A 22,404-nucleotide genomic window follows, 5' to 3' on the forward strand; every position below is an offset into this window, starting at 1 on the left:
CCATTGTTCAAGTGCACTTTGAGAAACTAGTCGATTCTGCATGGGTAAAATCCTTTGTTAATCATTGTTGATCAACCAAAACTTGTACTCGTGGTTACAGTTAATGCTTCAACGAATGAGCGCGCCTAAATGTTCGACCGAGCACCAAAAAATTAGAGTAAGTGATATATCTTGGAACGTGTTATGGCTGTAATGAATTTCTTCTCCTTTTTTTATTTTATTCTTTTTTTCTATTCTTCTCATTTTGCAAACTGGAACTAACAAAATACAGCTAAAAAATATGAATACTTCTAAGCGAAGCAATCGCAGCTAACACCACTAACCCTGATGTATCACGTGTAGTGTCTTGCAATCGCTAGCAAGTATAAAAATATCACTTACTCTAATATTTTGGTATATCTGTTCTACACAATAAACAAATTGAGGACGAATTACGATTACTTGAACCCGTTCGGAGGTCTTCTGTTGCACTGAAGCGAAGACCTCTGAATTCGCAGGTGGTCTGTGCTTTAAGTACATGTATGGTTAGCAGTTGTTCAAAATACATACAGATAGAGCTATAAATTATTGTCAAATATTATTTTATTTGTAAGTGAATATTGATGGTTAAGCTAGTCCAAATTAAAAGTATCTGACTCTCTATGTAACAGCTGCTATAAGTGCTCTACTTTTAATGATACATTGTGTGCAGGACGCGTATGATCACGAATGAATTTTCAGTGTATTTAAAACACAATTTAATACTGCTACACTCAAACACTACAATGCATTACCAATATTTGCTGCACAGTGTGGCTACTACTCACGACACAAACTCATAGTAATGTCAATAGTACAGCTTTGTCATAGCCTCGATTTACTTTGGCAAATGGCGAATGTTGGACCAGTATTACTTCGTAGTTGGACCACAAGTTGAGTTGACTGATACTTCGGTGTAAAGTCATCATTCAGTTTTTATAGAAACGTATAGGAGCAACTCGAAACCTTTTTTTTTTTTTTTTTTCGTGGTATCAATCTAGCAATATGAATAGTCGGCAAGAATCGTCTTTTCTCACAGTTAAGCTTTTAGTTTCATTGCTTTTTCAAGTAAACAATACTCATTTTACTGAGGAAAAGCAGTTGAATGGAATAAATTTTTATTCCGATAAAAACTAAACAAAATTACAATTCCACGTACTTCAGTTGAAATTTCACTTATTATCTAGTTTCCTCCTCTACGGATTTTACATATATAAAAATGCAGTGCCCAACCAAACTGAAGGTGTAATTTAAATCCGGAATACTATGTTATGTCATTGGTAGAAAATTAAGGATTCGAAATGTGAATCATATCTTTTCATAACGAATTCTTGGGTTTTTAGGTATTTAGGGCACGTACACCGCCCGAAGCAATGGAACTTGTTGCCCGACTTCTAGAGTACACGCCATCCTTGCGAATGACGCCCCTGCAAGCCTGTGCTCATTCATTTTTCAACGAATTGAGGGAGCAATGTACTCGATTGCCAAATGGTCGTGAACTTCCACCTCTTTTCAACTTCACGGAACAGGAACTGCAAATTCAACCAACCCTGACTCCTATCCTAATCCCAAAGTACATGCAACCATCGGATAATCCTGGTGCCCAGTCAGAAGCTACTAATGCAGCTGCAGGAGCCAGCGGTAACTCTAGCGATAATAGCGCAAACATCAGTACACCGACCACCACACAAAACACGGACCCAAGCCAGTCGAACATGGCTTAGAATTCATTTTTTTACATTTTAAAAAATTAAAGAAATTATACTAGAATACCCTGAAAATAACTTTGAGAGCTTCTGAAGAGGATGTATCATTCTAACATTCTAAACTGAATCGAGACACTCTGCGCAGTTCCTCCTGGACTATTGTACAGTTTTCATCAAGCTTACACTCTTGATTTTTTATACACTTAATCACATTATGTTCACACAGCTCAGACTTTTAGTATTTTCTTGAACAGCAATTTATATAAAGTATTAGTCCGGCACTGGTAATGGAAATTGGTACTAAAATCGTGTTAGACGAATTTTACCAAAGTATAAGGTTTCTCTAAAATATTTCCATGTATGGCTTCGCATTGACAAGTTCATACGATTAACTAACTAGAGTTCTGAAAAATATTCTTACATATAATATTCTTTATTTTGTATACACGAACCAATTGAAAGCTTCGCTTTCAAATTTATTCATGTGTCTTTGCAAACTCTGACTAAATGGCTGAAAGCAATTTAACAGCATTAAAATTGAAAAAAAGAAATTAAGTTGTGAGTAGAATATTTGAAAGAAACTGTCACGAATTGTATAAAGTCCAGGCAAAAGTTCTGTTGCCGCTATGGAATTAGTCTACAATATGGGGACTGGTTAGAACTAGAAGCCTCTTCCGTCAACGTAAAAAGCAACATGTTAGTTGAAAATATGTAATCTAAGATTTAGTAGCAAAAATATTGCTTGCATCGTCTTTTTAAGTAATTACGAAGCTAGCTTGAAAAAAATGCCAGTCGGATTGAAGTACACGCTACATTAAACTCTCATTACGATAAGTACATGACGTTTCATTTATTACAGACCAAGAACCATGGTTTAAAAGGAAAAGAAAAAGAGCCAGAAAAAATGTTGTGCTGGTAAAAAAGTTTTAGAAGGTAGAGAAATACTAAAATAATCGTACGATATTCTGTACCAAGTGAAATATCCTGTACATATAATACGTGTAGTAGTATTTTTAATTTTTGTGTTCAAACTTTAACACATGTGATTACTACAGATAATATTATAAGTGTGTTTCATTGAAATGCTCGAAGTGTGTGCGAACGAATCGTCGTAAGACGATATTTGAAACCTTAAACACGTATTTCTAACATGACTAGAGAGAACTTAGACAAAAATGTTATCAGCTAATTATATTATTGTCAAAGTATAGTTGAATAGAAAGTGCAGCCATATTAAAATGAGTTTCCAATTAAATTTTCATGATACGAACTGCATACTTGTAAAGACGGTTTCTCTTTCGACTTCCATATTTACCATATTTATTCTGCTGATTGTCTAGATATTTCTTCTCTCTTTTGTTTTTTGTTTCTTCAATTTTTGTGAAAATTAGCTTACATTGAAAATATTGTTCCCTGGTTGGACATATACTTGGAGACGGTTAGTAACGTGGATTTTTCATTTTTTCTGATCGATATAAATTATCTGACGAAAGGGTAAACAGTTACGTTTTTCATTCTTACTTAACTTTTCGAACAGTAAGCTGTTTTGCATTTTGTTCGTATCTACACGATATATACTGTTTAGTATACCTACAGACATGCATATCATAATATTGCAAAGAAAAGCTGCTGATAATGGGAATTGAGAAAGGTACGTCTGTGCGCGAGGCGAAAACATGAAAACGTAAATAGTCTTTGACGTGTATTGAATATGTGGGAATTTCACTGTTCCATTATTGCATTAGACACGTCGCAGTTTGGCAGAACGAGACTACAGCATCATGAGAGCACATTTTGGTCGTACTCATTTACTACAGATGGTGGATAAACCATTGTTGGCAATAATATAGGAATGGACGTACCTGAACCGTTGATTTCCTTCTTTAAAAAGAAGAAAGAGCTGACCATTCGTTTTAGAATTTTATAAATGTTGATATTTCATTAAGTTTTCCATGATTGCTCCGTTTAACGATACGCTATAGTTTTGATTCTAAATTATCGATTAAAATCAATATTCAAAATTAACAACTTTTGTACTGCAATCTCTGGTTTACAATATTCACCTACTCCGATTGAAAAAAAAGTGAAATAGCAAATCGTAAGTCGACATGTGTTGCTTATAACATGATAATGGCATTGAATTGCCAGTTTTAATAATTTTACGTAAATAATTTATTTATCTTAGGACTCTGTTTATTATACTTAAATTTTTCAACAGGCACAACTAAAAATAGAAGTTGGTCCATTCTCAAAACGTCATACTTTGATTATAATAAGTTATTTCGTATTTCAGGCGGAGAAAAACATTAAATTCAAAACCGAGGAGGTCAAATAACGCTGTGAATGGTAATAAGACACGAAGTTTGAATCGCACGCCTTAACAGATTGTTGATTATTTATCGTAATTATTATTGTGAATAAATAAATTGATTGAATTAGCTCGATTTAATCTAATCTACCTTTAATTCTAGATGTCTAGGATTTTTTAATGACTAATGACTGCATTGAGAATAGTGTGGATATCCGAACCTACTTTCGATCAACGATTCTTACCAAGCAATGTGTTCTAATATGAGTAGTAGTTTTGCATTAGTGTTTTGAGTCTTAAGTGTGAATATTTACAAAGTGAAACTTATGTGACACTGAAGAATTGCTCCTAATCGTATGACGTATAAATAAATCCCTTAGCATCTTTCGGACAACTGCATTATTACTGGTTTTGATCCACCCTACAGTATCCCAACTAGTTATCTAGCCACGGTATTACTGCAATGCAGTCATCATTCTACAATGTTCCAGTTGCAAACTGGTTGGAAAAAGTGGCTAAATTAATTAATTTCTGGTCTCTGTTGTCTTTGATTTTTCAAAGCTCGTGGCAACACTTCAATCACACCAATATGGATAAAAGAGGGCGGGAGGAAGGAAGGGCGGGGGGCGGGGAGGGGGGGATGATATACCCGTGTAATATAGTGAAAGTCTAATATTGTACACTTATACGTATATAAATATATATACAATATGTCTATCTCTCTAGATTCGTATCTGTATATTATTTATATATCTATATTATATTACATTAATTTAAATAGCAAAGGTATGCAAAATAATAATTATAAGGATAATATTATTATTGTATAAAAAAAAGGAAAAAAAAAAACTAAAAAATGTGGATAGAAAGGTTAATTCTTATTAATCCTCACCATATGGCATTCTCACCTGTCATTCATAGTTTCGTAACATAGTTAAGTGTAATTAATGTTCATTGTTAATGTTATGCGTGCATGTATATAATAAATCTGTATTGTATATACATGCATGTATAAATGTATACGAAATTATAATTCGTGTCACATTAGTTCTGACCATAGGCTGCTTTAAGGTAAATAAATTCATCATTATAATCAAAACTAATATCCAAATTGTCATGAAAATGAAATATCCGAGGAAGTATGTACCTATGCATCAATATCCTTCCTCAAATAGATTAACCAATCGAACTTTCTAATCTCTGAACAAGATGTGCCTTGTTTCACAACACACATCAAGTTTATAATGCGGCTTGTCAAAAAGTTTTCTATCATCATTTCGCTTTTGAACACTGTCAATTTTCTCCAATAATGGATCAAAACACGTGTGTCAATCCAAAGCATGCACAATTCATAGCACTTACACATTCTCTGAAAGTAATATAGTTCTGTCGATCATATTTTGGCCCGGTTGAAGAAGAATGCTTTGGACTCGTGTTATATGATCGTGATGCCAGAAGAGGAAGTGTATCTAATTATAAGAAAGGATCATTGTAAAGTAACACTGTGTATATACCTATATAAAAATGTCATGTTGCTGTTTCGAAGATTGCCAAACAAACGTGGATTCATGGATATTTTTAATTTTCCGTACACTTGTTTTTATGTTTCGCATTTCTACTATTGCCTGACAAGAGCAACGCACTGTTGTTTATATGCCTTAGCAATTGTCCCGATACATGGAAATGTATCTAGATATCTTTTTTAAGAAAAAAAAGAACTATCTCAAACAATTGCTAATGCTTGACAAATACTGGAGTACCTATTGACGAAAGATGATTTATAACTTGCAAATTGTTAAGAAAAATATTATCTTAATATGTCAAAAAATACGAAGTATGAAAAAAAAATAAAAATTAAACACGATCGCCAGCTATGAATAACTAAAATAGTCTAAGCGGCTTCGAAATTTAATGTGTAAAGGACAAAAACTGCGCTAGAACATATACATTTTTTCACCACTATGATACCCTAATTAAAAGTAAATATTCCTAATCATAAATTTATAGAATTACAGGTGTGAACTTTCTTTCAATTTGTAATATTTTTTCTTTCAGTTTTTTTTTTTTTTATTCGTTCCATTTTGTTGTTAATGTAAAAGAAAAGTACACGTCATACATATACATATATATACACATATATATATATATATATAATATATATATATATATATATATATATATATATATATATATGTATATATTCAAGAGTAAGTTGTAAGTTATGGTAGTGCTGAATTTCTTTTAAGGTGCCGATTGTTTGGAAAAATATAGGGATGAATTTTTTACGATGCTGACGTGATATAAACTGAAGTTTTCTTTTTCTTCGTTTCCTTCAGGTCGACCAATTATTTACTTGTATAATAGCTTTTCACCAGGTTCATGGAGAATTATAACAAAAAAGTTTTCATATGTTGCATAGGGATGTCAATTCCTAATTTCTCATAATAAAATAAACTAGACGTTAATAACGAAGGAATGGGCAACTCTGGCAACTTGGAAAAATTTTAAATATCTACCTAGGTATATCAGGAGCAACGTACAGACGTCAATATTATATATATATATATATATATATATATTGATGAAAGAAATGCATTAATCGATGAAAAAAGTGGGAGAATTATCTATTTACTTGCTATCAATCTCATATAAATAACTATATAGAAAGCAGGTTCACCTAAATTCAAGATTAATTCAAGATAATTCAAGATTACGCGATAATTAACAGAAATTGCGTGGTGTAAAACTTTAGTTCAGAACAGGTTGGAATACTAATATGTGACTAATTTTTTCAAAGTTGAAATAAAAAAGAATATGTTGTATATGTTGAATATGTTATAATATGTTGACATAAGAGCAGGCAAATTTGGAAGCAGTATGTGTTTTTCAATTCATTTCTGGTTGTAAATTAATTGAAATTTACTTATGATTAAGATTTGTATCTATGTCTGTTCGCTGCTACTTGCCACACAAGGAAAATTAATTTCAATAGGATTGCTCGAGTAGTAATGTTTTAAAATTCAAATTTATCATTGAACTGCTTTATGTAAAATTGTTCGATCAACAAATTATTCAATTATAAATAATTGTATGGTCTTATGCAGCACTGGTCATATAAACGATTTCATCTTTAATGTTTGCTTCTGATCTATTTGCATGTGGATATGTGTATTTAAATTTTGAAAGAAACGAGAAACTGAATTCAAGATCTTTGAGACGTGGTGACAACTAATATTCGAATAGTTTCACTTTATTACATTTACTTTAAGTAACGTTTAACAAAATTCAATGAACATGGTGATGATTCGTACATTTGAATATAAATTATGTAAATCAAAAGAAATGTATCGCATAAAAATTGCCCGTCGTTGTGCAGACACATTTAATGGTAAGTCTGTTCAGCTTATTTGCATTTTAAATTGAAAAAAAAAAAAAAAAAATTTCGAATAAGATGTAGGACTAAGATATTTAGAGGGTTCAGCGGTGGGAATGAAAAAGAAAATTGTACAAAATGCTACATAAATAATAATAATTATTATTATCAAATAATTAGCCACACTTGAGAATGTACCGGTAAAAAAATTGTTGAATATCACATATATGCCGCGTTGATTAACATGAGATCGCAGAAACTTTAACGGATGGTCATTGGAATGATTGGTGCACCATGCAACAGCTACTTGCTAAATCTGCGCACTTTTACGGTTTGGAAAATTTTCAAACGAAATTATACGATATTGTGCTCGAAAAACTATTTTGTTTTATACATAAACAGTCTGAATAGATTTTGTATCACAATATCGCTGTCGGTATTTAATAGTTTCTTTTCCGATACACTTGCAATTAGATTAAACATAGGTGATACTGTCATACTATATGTGAGTAGTATACTTGAGGAAAACGAGAATACAATATTACGAAAAAATATTAATTATATTGGCAGTAGGAATCGCTGTATACTTTATCACTATACCAATACAATAATAAATAGAGTAAAAAAAAAATAAAAAATTAAACTTAAACTACAAGACGACAGATATGCATACAAATATATATATATAATTATGTATCATATATTATTATATATATAAATAATACACCATAAATACACTCAACACGTTACTTTAGATCTTGAATATAAAGATTTCGTAATATACTTCAATTGTCTACTTAGATTAACCATATCAGAGTGATGGATCAATCGGGTTGTACTCTTTATGCATCATCTCTTATATGCAATATTTCATATTTATTATCCGCATTAATTTTGTATAAAACTGCACTTCAGTTAAGTTCGCCGTCTATCTGCGAAATATGTACCGTATGTTATGGTCGAAAACATGTTATTGCGTTAGGTAAGGGAGGATTGGGAAAAAATTGACCAGTTCATTAAATGTTTCAAAAGAAACGCGGTTTTATTTATTCTATGAATTTCTTGTTCCATATTGCATCATATCAGAACTGGCCGCACTCGCTAGTATAGAATTGGTATATCTATAACGTGGAATGTAAGCGTAAGATTTACAGACCGCAAATGAATATGTCATTCCATTTCATGACACCTGCTTCTACACAAGCAAAATCCAGTATCCGATGCTTACAATTAATATTAGAACTGCGCTGTATCCGTTAATTACTCATCAGCTTCTAAATGGGACAATCCATAAACTCATGCACTTTCTAACGTTCTGTTCATCTTTTGATTACAATAAGAACGGCTTAAAGATCATCGTTCTCTTTATCTTGCCAATAAGATATTGATGCCAATTTTTTTTGGGATCGAATGATTTCAAATATGCGACAACGGTAGTTTCGAGGCACTGATCTCAGTGAAAAATGCCAAAAAACGAAAGTTTTCGCATCTATTGTAATAAATTGTGAAATATCTCGCAGTGCAATTCGAAACGATCATCATTATTTTAAATACTGATTTACGTAGACAATGGAAATATATACCCATGCGCAACGTACGTATAACGTTAAAAACACAGAAGACAAGTGTACAGCTTCGTTGTTATTAATAAATGATACAATTCTCACCTATACTTTTTGATATTTTCAAACAAACGCCGAAAGAGAAAGTTACCCGTTACAGAATGTATGCTGGATCTAAAGTTGGTGATCTAATCGTACTAAGAGCCAAGCGCATCCTAAGATAGAATTAACTTATGTTTTCTTTTTAGTGTTTTCGAATTTTCTTTATTGACCTTCGAATAGAATAAAAAGAGTTCACTGAAATTTGAATTCGAAAGGGCCTTGGAACGATTAGTTCCAAATGCCGCGCCGATACCATCCTCTTCAGAAGTCCGTTATTTTGAAGTTTTTCAAAATGCTTGTAAGACCTTAGAATTGCTCGAAAATGATCTCACAGTTGCAGATTTTTCACAGGTGATTGTGAAATTTGTTGCTTATGATACACCTTGCAATCTATGCTCGAATATTGCGGCCCTGAAACGAATAAAAAAAAAAAAATAGAACTAAATTTCAACAAAACAAAACAGTTTAAGATTAACGTAATGGGTTCAGGGGTTCAGTTATTATCAATACTGTCTGTTGTTATCTCGCGAGCGACGCCACTATTTATGTATATTTACAATATTCATTGCTTTTAAGATTCAAAAATAAATATTATAGAAATGATATTTAAAAAATTCGCGAAAAAAAATCTTTAATGTTACTTGTGAATGTATGATACTAGAGAAATTAATAACATAGGATTGCATAAAATAACAATTACTATAAAATAAGCCTATATAATATGTTTAAAATAAAAACTTCGACAAATAGCGAAATATGAAATATATAAGTACCTATACGATAATTTTAGTAACTATTCTTCTTATTACCATTACTTATTATTATTATTATTATTATCAATTAATTAATTAATTAATTAATTATTACATGAATATAAATAATTATAAAATAATTATTTCGTTCCGTTTTTTTCAATGGTTCTAGTTTTACATGATACTCTGATGATACTGTAGCATACAATTAAATGTGTTACGCGGAAATTAATTGTCTCGATAGAGACACAACATGATATAATTATTACTGTACATTTTTTGTGGTTTATTTAACAATAAAATATTAACATCAATGTTAATAGGTATACAACATTCTATTGTCACAGGTACCTATTAACAGTCCCGTGATTTATCTGTTATTCGCAAATAATTGTGAAGATAACTTTATATAGTATGCGAATTGATTTGAAACTTCCGACCTCACAGACTTATTATATTTTAGCACGTTGTAACGATTTTGTACGTCAAAAATCGAAATTCTATGCCTTATCGCCATACATCTGTGAATTTAATGCAAATACTATAAAACAATAACGTTTTTACATCTAGAAAAGCTCATAGCACCCATAAAAAATAGTCGTAGTTCCACAACTCTTGGACTAACTCTTACTGTAGATAAAAATAATTTAATATCAACTTCATTGATTAAAAGCCAGATATGTATAGAAATATATTTTGTTTATTGCTCAAGATTTTTATTGTACGGTCAATTTTAACTACGATTAACCATAATTTCTTCAATTTCACAATTTTCATGCTTTGAATACCAACTATACCTAGATGTATTTTTTATGAGGTAGCAATTAATAACGTTGACGAAATTCTTTAATACCAAAATTCATCATTTTACAATTCACTACCTGTGTGGCAATAATAATTTCAACGATCGGTGTTATTGAGTCATAAATATACCTTTACAAGGTGAATTGAACATCATAAGGAGTTGAGGGTGTGTTCTGGTCGATTTCGATATTGACGTATTTATCTCCGAATATCGAGGTCCACGTGTCTCAAACGTGAATAAGGGCTTAAAGGCTCCATTCTGCACGCAATTCCGAACAAAAACAGTCCAATACATTCTAATTTCTTTATTATTGCGTCTAAGGAAATTGTATTAGAGTGTTTTTGTTAAGAATTGCACGTAGAATGGAGCTGTTAAGTTCTTAATCAGTATAAAGGTTAACAATTATGCATTCACTTTAAAGTGATGTAATAATTACCATTGAAGGTTTATCTCATACTTTCGAGTCATCGTCGGTAATGATCTTAAATTTTATTGTTTACATCGAAATTGTTAAAAAGTATGTCTATATGTATGAAAGAAAAAATTCATGATCGATCTTATCTTTTCACTTATCTCTTTTCATAAATATACATACATCATTGCAAGAATCGTTGATAATTCTACTATTTTACAGAGGTTCGATAAATAGATCCAAGAACTGTTGTCCACAAGTGAATATTTGTGTAGCAGAGTTGCAGTTCTTTAATGCTGCACTCCCGGAAATCAATGGGATTCCTACAAACATTACGGCAGAGGTAAAGTATTGTTCCAAATTCTATTGCACTCATTGAAATGTCAATTATTTTCTGTGGCGAAGTATTCACGCCCAACTGTTCGTTCTTTAGTCCAGTAAACATGTTTTCTAGCTAAATAAGAAAATAATTTTTAATTACAGAAATTCATTTGTGGAAATAATAGAACTGCAAGTAACGATGTCAGGCATGTTAATTTATTTTTCACTTTCTACTGGAACTGAACACCGTGATTGCGTCCCGTGAACGCATTGAGGCAGAAATTGTGGCACAGGTAAACTATACAGTTTTTTTTTTTTTTTATTTACTCCAGGAAGTTACATTGATTCGGTTTGTGTCAAACTGGCAATATTACAGTCTCGAAAATATTACAAGATAACGAATTGTTGGTTGATCTGACCGAGTGACCCAGATTTGTATTATCCTAAATATGTAACATTTTATAGAATCAGGCCGATCAACAAATAAACTGTGACCCAACGTATTATAACGAGTACAAAGTATCGTCCTGAATTTATGCATTAGCATGAATACATACATACGTACAACCGTTTGCAACTTATGAAACGGTGAATGTATAATATGGCACTATAGTTCGTCCCGTATTGAAAATTAATTGAGTGCAAAGCTACGCCGAGTAAAATGATAAATCTATAATCATCAATTATTTTAGACACTTCAACTTGCACATCTTTTAGTCGTGTGTTACAGCTTATTGGTAATCGTATTTAGGGACTTTTATATACCGGCAATCGTCATCCCAATAGAACCTTCCGCATCATTACTCCGTTGCTATCTATTTTATCATCGTTTGATCTTGGATCAATGCACTTGCTGCTGCATAAGTATTGTAGTAACGGGACCCGATATTTTCCACAAAAGTCGACGAACTTGATGTGTTCAATTCTGTTGTTAAAAAATACACCTGAAAAATCAAACAACAGTTTATTACGTACAGCGTACAAATTGTTTTTATACCTATAAATATCGATATGCATATTCTTAACAAATGCAAAATACTGGCATTATTCCTCACATAACTTTGCAAATTATGCATTTTGCTATGTAACAAACAACATTACTCATCCGAGTGCTCTTATGTGCAATTAATTCAGAGGCAGAATATAATTTGCTGCTCAAGCAGTACAACAAAGAAGTTCCGTAATCGGACTGAAAAAAAGACCGACGGATTTACTTGTGGGGTATATATACAAATTACTGCTGACAAGAGTTAAAAGATAATAAACGTTTCTCCGAATGTAAGAAATATACTTCGACTGCATGCGTAATATCGGTCAATATTCGAAATGTTCGTAATTGGAAGATATAAAATGTGCAATATATATTGGTCGAACTTGAGATTCGGATAATATTCGGGTTGTTCATCTACAACTGCGTTCACCGATTATTGTTGTCTGGAAATGAAATTTATTTATCGACGAAGCGTAAACCAGAAAGTATCGTTCGTACCTTTGCAATTTGGATTAACGCAGCAATGGCCGCTGTTTAGGTAATCGGTTAAATTTTTCGGCAAATCCTCTTTGCCGTAGTGAATATTATTAATTTTAATAACACGTGCCGCCAGTTCCAATAATGACGGAGGATCATGAGTCATGTCAGACACAAATCGAACCACCAAAGGATTGTCACGCAATGACAACTGGAAAAAAATCGAAAGTTCACAATCCGATTAGAACTTCAGTATAATGACATATATTTATAATTTCTTATTGTTAGTACGAATTATTTTTCTGTGGTATCTTGTTCTTCGTGCGACTTTGTTCTTTGCATGTAATTTTTCTAGAAAATAACACGACCTTAAGGTCTCAATTATGCATATAATACCTGATAATCGTGGAAATACAAACCTCTGTAAGGCAGCTTAGTGTTATTATTTCAGTAGGTAATGTTTTGAGCCTGTTTTTGTGCAATAACAACGATTTCAAGTTCTTCAAATTAGCAATCGATCCGGGTAAACTCTCGAGCATGTTATCGCATAGGATCAGTGCGTGCAAAGTTGTGAGTTGACCGAGCGTCGATGGAACATCGGTTAAACTATTTCCTCCCATCGATAGAATTTGCAATCTGAAGTAAAATCAATTTCTGAATAATTATTCATACGCGGGAATTAATATCTGATTATTGTATAAGTAAATTTTCTGCTTATTAATGGAGTTTATCTCCGTGCGTTAAAAAATGACGTATCTTTTAAAAGAGCCAAATGTAATTACCGTTGCAATTTCCATATATCTTTTGTGATCCTCGATATACCGTTGCCTCCAAGGTAGAGATATCGGAGTGCTGTCAGTTGTAAGACTTGTTCGGGAAATTCGGTCAATCGATTGCCACTCAGATTGAGTTCCCTCAGTGTTGAAAAAGCCTCAAATGTTTTCGGCAAGGAGTCATTGGACAGGTTGTTATTTTTCGCAACCAACGTGGTAAGCGGGCAATCGCTTAAAAAATCTGGCAGTTCGGAAAGTCCACAATTCGACAAGTCGAGCAGGTGTAAATTGGTGAATTTTGTTATGTTACCCGGTGCGTGATTCAATTGATTCTGATGTAGTAATATTGTCTCGACACTCTCGGGATCTTTTATAGATCCCAAACTTTCCTTCACAGCATCCGAGTCCAACGAAAGATACGAGAAATCCAAAGTTTTCGTTGGATTATCCGAATCACTCGAGTCCGACGTGTAATTATCCATATTTTACGATCTTTAATGTTTAATACTGGCAATGTATGTACCTCCAGACAATTTCGCGTGTAACTTCTCATACGTATGTGTATTTGAAGCGATTTCGCAACTCCCCGGAATAACGTATAAGGTAATGATGATTCCCGGCAAGCTGAGAGGGAACTGAAACCAAAAGCCACAGCTTTAAGTTTTTATCCGGTCATTTTATAAGCCAGTCGCCAGTTTATCACTCCGTCTCATCGGCTCATCATGTGTGAGAGTGACAAACAGGCACGGAGTGGAATTAGACCACCAATAAGGCTACTATCTGTTATCAGCTCTTGGAATAAAAATTCAATCAACATACCGACCAACGGAAAGCCTCGAACACTGCCCGCGAAGCACTGCACACTTGTTTTTTTCCCCGCAGTTCGCGGAACACTTCGCCGCGTTCAAGCCGACTAAACTTGTCGCGGGACTGACGTTCATGTTTGAATCATTACGCAACACTGATTCTTACTAGTATTAACGCAAGTTAGACAAGTGTGGTTGAAGTAAGATATCGGATGTAGTAATCACGGAACAAAATTAACGTCATACATAACCTCAAAGGCACGCCGGAGTTGAAGTGAGGTTAGGTAATTTGTACATATTTTTTTATTAACCTGAACGCACTTTTCCGAGGTTACTATTCAAAACGCTTTATCTCTGGTACAGGTTTTCTAATTCTTCGATATTTTTTTTTCTCAACTTCCAAAGTAAGCATGTAACAAATCTCTGTTGCAGCTATACCAACGATATGCTTTCACAAACATCTTATAAACTAACAATTTCTTATTGAAGCTTGTTTTGTTTAAGCATCAGCAAAAATGACATTTCAAATGTTACTACCGACATTTAATCTCACCATTAGTTTGAAAAACTGTACAGATTTTAGGTTAGATTATTTGTGGGGAATAAAATTGGGGTGAATATGTTCCCATCTTTTCTTCACAGTAGAAAGTTGATTCAATATAAAAATAATCTTTACAAGAAATGGGCAATGTGTTGGAAAATTTTTTATACTGATTACGCAAATGTTGGAATAAGAACGTATCAAGACTGTGTTGCCAATCCATTAAGATCCGGTCTAACTTTGACTACAGCATGGGGCGTTTATTATATCAAATCTCACAACCCGGACAAACTGAGTTATCTTAGCGCTATTATTAACGCAAATAACTATTTTACCCTCATATCAAGTTCAGTTAGAAACCCTTCCACTTCAGAATATTTGAGAATGATCAACAATTCATTGTCTCAAGGAATCGTTCGCTATTTTAGCTGTGGATTTTTTTCCATCGCATGGATAGACGAATATGATGATATTGTTTCGGTATATAAACGGCAGTGTCGTTATTTAACGATTAGCTGGATGGCATTACCCGGTAAGATTGTGGATATTGGGTTTTTGAATCGTTGGTGGATTCTTGAACAGAAAATGGTTAATTGCGATGTAAATCATTGGGAATTTGAGAAGAAAGCTGACCAAAATGCTGCTAATTTTTAATTCCTAAAGTATTAGGTAATTCCAGTTGGTTGTAATGATGGTTATTGAATACCCTTGGAATTTTTGAACACATTTTGTTTCAGACACAATTATGGCATTTCATAAAATTTCTGTTGGTACAATCATGACCCTCTCGAGGCTTTTGAGCACTTTGGGACGTAAGGCAAACAATGCAGGTATTTCAAAGTTTGAAAACCTAGCAGTCCTCCAAACACTAAAAGGCCAGACAAGTCTAAGCAGTGATCAATGGACGAACTTAAGGAAAGAAATTATGGAGACTGATATGCCAAGTGCGGCAAATGCTGTAGATACTACGATACTTCAATTTTGTTCACACACGGAAAATTTTGAACTTGGCAAATCGTGTATGAAATACTTGAGAGAAAATAATTACGAATTAAATCCGGCACTAGTTGGAGTGTATTTTAAGTTATTATACCGAAATAAAGATACTCTCACTGAGGATGAAAAGCAAGAGATTCTAAGCATCTATAATGATCTGCGGCTCAAATATCCGCTTCTTGACGCAACGACAGCGGAGTATTGTGTCATGGTTATTTCTCTTACAGAAAAGTGGCTAGATGTAATAGAATTATTGGAAATGATAAAAATATCTTGTAATGCCGCTTCACGTGCTTACAACGCTGCAATCTCTGCTGCATTTAATAATGGAGACAGTGAATTGGGCTGGAAACTTCTTCATGATATGGTAAAGATAAAGAGAGTACCATCTTCAGATGCATACATAGCATATTTAAATTATTGTCTGCAGAATTTTGAAAAACCTCAAGATCGCGTCCAAGAAATAGAAAAGCTCTTTAATTTTTTTACACAATATTGCTTAAGCCCCAATGAAGATGTCATCAATCAAATTGCAACTATTTTTACCAAGTTGGGATGGGTAGCAAATACTGGCACGGTAGATCTTTCGTAAGTTATTTTAAATTCTAGATAGCTAGAAAATAATTCGAATTTATAATGAATATTGTGAAAACGTTTATTTATATTGTTTACAGAGGTACATGCTGTACCTGCAATCACACACTTTCACCGCCGTCAATAACAGATGAAGAATTTTCCCATTTATCAAAGACGGTACTTGAAAAGGGCCTTGTTGGGCAAGATGCTTACAAAAAGTCATCCCCAGCCGAGGTCCGAAAATTGATCAATTTCGTGAATAAAACCAAACCATACGACATTGTAATCGATGGGCTCAATGTTGCGTACACAAACAATAAAAATATGGCTGGCCCTAGAAATGTAATGTTACCTCATGTGATCATAAATGTCACGATATGTAGCGAAATAACTAATCAAGGCTGAAATTATCTTTAATTGTTTTGCAGCTAGCCTCTCTGGTCAGATCTTGTCTTGATAGAAATCAAATTGTCCTAGTACTTGGCCGAAAACATATGTTAAAATGGCAACGAGAACATATCACTTACATCAAGAATAATTCTTTCCTGTTTCTTACTGATAATCTGTGAGTTTTTGTTCCGTAAACTACACAGTGTTAAGAATAACCATCTAAATAATTTTATAAGTATTAGATTTTTGATGAATATTGAAAGACTTATTACAACAAGAATTAATGATATTTTTCTGTTGTATAGATCATCGGATGACCCCTTTCTTCTATATGCCACACTGGTAAGTGGACCAAAGACGAATTTTGTTTCCTCCGATCTAATGCGACAGCATAAATTTCTTATGGGTGATCCGATGTTGGAGAAAATTTTCAAACTTTGGCAAATGTCTCACCAATGTTTCGTCAAGTTTAATAAAAGTGGCAAACTGACATTCATAAGCCCCTTGAAATTCTCGCCCACTGCTCAAAAAGGCAAGCGTTGCTGGCACATTCCTTACGGGTGCGAAACTGACTCGTTAAGGGAATCATTCGAACCACCCACAGCTTGGTTGTGCTTAGTTGAGCCAAAATCTTTCTGTAAATAGTTTTACTTTCAATAAATATAGGCATTATTTACAAGATAGTATTTATTCTCTACAGAGTAACTTACTTAGATTGCAATAATAATACTAGTACCAGTAATAAGAAGAAAGAGAATACTGGTTCTTAAAAAATTGGAAAGAAAAATTACAAGTACGACTGTGTGTTCCCTGTTCATGTTTATGAAAATCGTTTATCTTCAGTTCTAATAGTCTAAATTACGACTTATACTAACAATACAAAAACAATGTTTGAAGAAGAAAAACGGAGTATTCTTGTCAAAGTGTTATTTTCACACGAGATGACGGCCTGCGTGAGGTTGATATTCAACGGCTCATCGCCGCTACAAGAAATATTGATTAAATAGTAGTTAAGTTGTATTTATCGCGTGGTTCGACGCCAACTCGCGTTCAAACCTGGCGGTTCTGTAACGGCGCCAAAGATGGCGCCACTGGTGAGTGAAGTTGGTAGCAGAATCGCAGCAGCGAGCGGATCGCAGTTTCGTGAATTGCGGCGGCGTGTCACGGTGCAACAGGTGACATGACGTTGTTTATAACTAGTAATAGTTGACAATGAGAGTGGTTTGTACTTAGCGGTGATTCGAATTGATACGCGAGACACTCGCAGCAAACGCATTGTGCCGGCGTAACAAAGTGGGCGACGGGACGGGAGGGGGAGTATTCTCCCCGTAGTGAAGTACCGTGCGCGAGTGAGAGACGTGCAGGTGAAGTGCATCCCAGTTAGAACTGTCAAGGTATATTCGACGAACGCGAGAAGGATCTCTCTCTTCACCATTTTACTGGATTCCAAATGGTTGGACGAAATATTTAGCAAAACAAAAGGTTCGTTCCAAATGTCCTTATGAATATCTGGTCCACCGTTACCTGACGTTTAGAGTATCCATCTCTCGAAGATATAGAAACAACGAGAAACGGATAAACACACGTTTGCAAAGTGAACGGCCTCCATCGCACTGTAATACTTGTTTTCGAGTCGCGTGGGCGAGAGAAAAAATCTTACAATTAGCCTACGCACCTTGAGCGTGTTTTATTTGGTCGCTGCGCTCGCAGCTGCCGTTTGCAACTGCACTCGGTCGGTAATTATCAGTATGTAAATACAAAAATAGGCCACATTTGATTTTTTAAGTTGGACAATAGAGATTTCGCCGATAACAATCTCTGCGTATACGTGAAAGAAATAGTAAGTCGAGTGTATCGAAATGAAAGCAAAATTGATCGAGTAACATTTTACCGAGTAACGGTACTCGTCAAAATTCCACAGGGTTGATCCTGTGCATTCCTTTGGTAATCATTCTCATCCACCAGGCCGATTTACGTCGTGTATTAAAAATAATACAAAGACGACCTCGATTTGTAGTAAATTAACTAAATCGATTTTATTACTGCCGCTATTATTGTCACAGCCGTCGTTATTGCTTGCCCGTTTTTTACGACTCGATTGTTTAATTTTTCGACTCCAATGCTGAATGGAATGTGCGTTAATTCACTTGCTGCAATTTTCCGCTCTCTGCGGCGATCCTTAAATGGGAACTATGTTAGATGTGAATACTTGCGTACTCGTTAAACTAACGCGTGAGAGCGCAGTGAAAAAATTTGTGGTATTTGATTCGTCTCGTGAAGGGGTCATATTCATTTACAGGCCGTTCATTCCTTCAATTAATCCGATGCAGCGATTTATTTGTGTACGATGATGCCTCTGTGCGTTCGTAGGTACGCAGTATTTATTCCCAGTATGACATTAAACGTGTAACAAACGTACACACATTCATACATATTTATGTATACGTACTTCCAGCGAAAGCATGTCACGAATTTTATGGCCAGAGATCGTTCTTTCCATCGCTATATTGCAGCATTAACCTTATTTCGGTTCTTATTTAATTTAACTCTTTCATTTTATCCGAATGTTCCATACAACAATCGCTTTGTGTGTACAGAAATTTTAACGAAATGCAAAGTATGGCTTACGCCGATCACCAATTCAAACTACGACGGATGACGTAGACTTTCATGCAACCGCTACAATTTTTATCTCGGCACGTGGTATGTAAATTAATAAACAATTTCGATGTTTTCTCGTAATACGATAATCTGGGCTTCACGAATCACCGAAGTGATGCACCTGAAATTGCGATCGATTGGTCTAATATTGAAATTTCGAAGAGTAAATGAAGAAACTTGGTTATAATAGCTGTATCGAAAAGCACGAACTTGAGACTAAACATTCCACTGATCCATATTCTTTGATTATTATCAGAACTCAGAATAAGCGAAATCTCGAGTTTTGTATCGAGCTTAAGATTGATAAAAATTCCATATACATCCAAAGCGTTAAGTTCACTTTCGATCGATTAATTCGTTCTGTATATATTTAGATTTTTTCACGTTATCACGCACGAGTAGGTATCTTTTCATAATTGCAGCAACGTTACATGATCGATCAATACCCAAACACACCCGGCGATAAGAACTGATCGAATCTAATCTAGCGGCGATGAAATAATGATTTAAAAAAAAAGGAGTCAAACAGATTCTCCGCCCACCTTCTTTCGCTCTGCAGCTATACTAATTAACAATAAATAGCATAAGTCGAGCAGCCTACTTCGCTTGGCGAGTTGTTGTACACGTTTTACCCTGAGCATAATTAGGGCTGAAGTAGGCACCCTGAAGGAGACGGGCTTAACACTACCGGGTGAATAAATACGAAAATGCACCTGGATAAGATAAATTCGGTTTATCACCGCTGCTGTTGTGGACGTCCTGCGAACGGGTGGCACGGCATGTATGCGCCTTTATCGCGCACCTTATAGCCTGTCAACCACCAAGAGATAAGACCTCGACTGCCTCTCTTGTACTCGCGTACGAAGGGAGAAAGCCGGTGGTGGAGGAGAAGGTGGAGGAGGAAGAGGACGGACTCGGAGAAACAAAAGTTTCACTGTTCGCATACTTACCGCCCATACGCGTTCGCCCTGAATAGAAAAACAATATGAATTCATATACGCCTCGATGCATTGTTATTTCCTGTATCAACCGAAGTAAAATACATACCTTTATGTATAATACTAACTACTAGGAGAAGAGATTTGCGTGCGAATCAACGAGAATCTATTTTTCACTACAGATGTTGTTTGAATGTTTGAAGAGGAGGACCGAACGATGGCTCTTACGGCACTTCTTGATTCTCCTCTTTGTTTGTTTCACTCCCACCACTTGGGGCAAATTTGAAACGGCATGCTTGTTAACAATTCTTGGATGTATCTATCATACCAGGCAAGTAGGGAGTCTCACCTGATGCACGGGACATAAAGTGGGACTGCTAAATGATTCAAACGCGATAAAAATCATTTGTTTATTCATAAGTTCGTGCACAGGGAAATGGGGTCGGTGCTCACCACTTTAATACGGTATATGTACGTCTAATATATTTCCTGCAGCGTAAAGCGTCTTCCAGAGACGGCTGCATGCATGTATTATAATGTACAATTTTTACCTGATTCCTTTTGCGGTTGTTTTAATCGTTGATTTTCACATACCCTGAAGTTTCGATCGAAAGGCATTCTTACGAGGAAAAACTAAATCAATACAATATTCAGCCGTATTAGCTGGATTTTATTTAAGCCTAAGAAAGTTTTGAATGATTTGATAACTCGAGTTTTTACGATAAAAAATGTTCAGTATTCAAGTACGCCCTGGACCTAACGGCAAAATCGTGAATTCATCCGCACCCTGCATGCATACGGACGCTTAAAACTTTCGACAATATCTCGGGTCACGGTTTGGTCAACGTCGCCGCGTCGTTTCAGCATAGTTTAGTCGGTCGCTCCTCTCGCTCCTACGATGGCGAGTCTGGTATGCAGCCTGCACGTGAAATTAACATTGTTCAAATTCCACATGGCCCCCATAAATCATGGGACCGGTCGTCGTAGCCCTAACACGTGGCCCGCAGCCTCAGGTAGGTATATTAGGGCAAACCAATTCGACGGTTGCACAACGCTTGGTTCATACGGATTTGACATTTCTACCGTTATTCTCACCAGCTCGTTCGGAAAAACTTCTACTTTGTAACACATTCGGTTACATTGATCCGCGTCGATAACGAATGGTATGAATTTTTCGAATTTTTCACGCGTACCCGTAACACACTAATAACAATTACCTACGCAGAATACTTCGGAGTTTTATCTCGCTATTTTTTTTTTTTACACCGAAAAATTATCTTCGCCGAAAAAAAGAATAACCTCCTCGAGACGACGTCGTGGATCAACGCTCGGCGGATTGCAGGTTTAATCGTCGTCGAGAAAAAACAAAAAAAAAAGATTTCCCCCCTCTAATTGCAAGCGGTAATAATTTCGCCGTAAACCGCGACCCCGTCGTCGTACAGCTACACAGTTTCATAGTTTTAGTTTCGGTTTCAGTTTCCGGTGTTTATAGGCACCTTTACTGCCAAACGACAGCTAATAAACCGCGGCACGGCCTGTGTTGCGGGGGTGTGGAGGAAAACCCCGTAGTAATAATTATTCGGCCCGTGCTGCCGAACCGTTTTCCCTCCAACCAAGCGAAATTATTGTTATTATTATTATAACGACGATTAAAATAATAATAATAATAGTTGTATTAATTTCACCGTGAAGTATGGCTCTCCTTCTACCCAATATATCGCTATCTCGGGGCTGCCTTACAACGTGTAACGGTATAGGTATTACGTATACGTGTATAAACGTTCTTTATTAAGCCCTGTGCTATGTAAGAATTATTATACGTGTACGCGGAGCGCGGAAGCGCATTAAATTAAAAGCTCTCATCGGCCCCCCTTTTTTCCCCTCCCGCCCGTTACA

General features: G+C 35.0%; 4 protein-coding genes and 1 long non-coding RNA gene across 15 annotated transcripts in view; 4 read left to right on the forward strand and 1 right to left on the reverse strand.

Annotated features, from left to right (window-relative positions):
* LOC124221750 (glycogen synthase kinase-3 beta) overlaps positions 1–4,159 on the forward strand; it is a 30,946-nt gene extending 26,787 nt beyond the window's left edge. For all 4 annotated transcript variants that reach the window (XM_046632027.2, XM_069136891.1, XM_069136892.1 and 1 more), the window contains exon 7: positions 1,362–4,159. In XM_046632027.2, the coding sequence (XP_046487983.1) occupies positions 1,362–1,742 (381 nt within the window). In that variant the 3' untranslated portion in view covers positions 1,743–4,159. The remainder of the gene's footprint in view (positions 1–1,361) is intronic.
* Positions 4,160–8,815: 4,656 nt separating this feature from the next.
* LOC124221751 (leucine-rich repeat-containing protein 58) lies at positions 8,816–14,562 on the reverse strand. Of its 4 annotated transcripts, none has more exons than XM_046632032.2 (6): positions 14,420–14,562; positions 13,610–14,235; positions 13,247–13,463; positions 12,849–13,038; positions 12,125–12,303; positions 8,816–11,361 (listed from the first exon to the last, which is right to left on the reverse strand). In XM_046632032.2, exons 2-5 carry the CDS (start codon positions 14,080–14,082, stop codon positions 12,134–12,136), a joined length of 1,050 nt encoding a protein of 349 aa, XP_046487988.1. In that variant the 5' UTR covers positions 14,083–14,235; positions 14,420–14,562; the 3' UTR covers positions 8,816–11,361; positions 12,125–12,133. The 4 variants fall into 4 exon arrangements, with proteins under 4 accessions (XP_046487988.1, XP_046487986.1, XP_068992994.1 ...); XM_046632030.2 differs by having other exon boundaries at positions 8,816–11,492; XM_069136893.1 differs by lacking the exon at positions 8,816–11,361 and having other exon boundaries at positions 11,630–12,303; positions 14,420–14,561.
* LOC138191076 (uncharacterized) lies at positions 11,279–12,283 on the forward strand. The gene is made up of 2 exons (XR_011177363.1): positions 11,279–11,381; positions 11,522–12,283. It is a non-coding gene; the product is annotated as an uncharacterized lncRNA (long non-coding RNA).
* Positions 14,563–14,720: 158 nt separating the features above from the next.
* Positions 14,721–17,588, forward strand: mldr (mitochondrial ribonuclease P catalytic subunit). Its single transcript, XM_069136889.1, has 5 exons — positions 14,721–14,763; positions 15,685–16,531; positions 16,618–16,861; positions 16,948–17,084; positions 17,215–17,588. The coding sequence occupies exons 2-5, from the start codon at positions 15,693–15,695 to the stop codon at positions 17,552–17,554; spliced, it is 1,560 nt and encodes a 519-aa protein (XP_068992990.1). The 5' UTR covers positions 14,721–14,763; positions 15,685–15,692; the 3' UTR covers positions 17,555–17,588.
* Positions 17,589–18,059: 471 nt separating this feature from the next.
* The window catches only part of spri (Src homology 2 domain-containing protein sprint), a 101,502-nt gene continuing 97,157 nt past the window's right edge, over positions 18,060–22,404 (forward strand). For all 5 annotated transcript variants that reach the window (XM_046632006.2, XM_046632009.1, XM_046632007.2 and 2 more), the window contains exon 1: positions 18,060–18,391. The gene's annotated coding sequence lies outside the window, so the exon portion shown is untranslated. The remainder of the gene's footprint in view (positions 18,392–22,404) is intronic.

This window comes from Neodiprion pinetum, chromosome 6, assembly GCF_021155775.2.
Source record: "Neodiprion pinetum isolate iyNeoPine1 chromosome 6, iyNeoPine1.2, whole genome shotgun sequence".
Classification (NCBI taxonomy): Eukaryota; Metazoa; Arthropoda; class Insecta; order Hymenoptera; family Diprionidae; genus Neodiprion; species Neodiprion pinetum.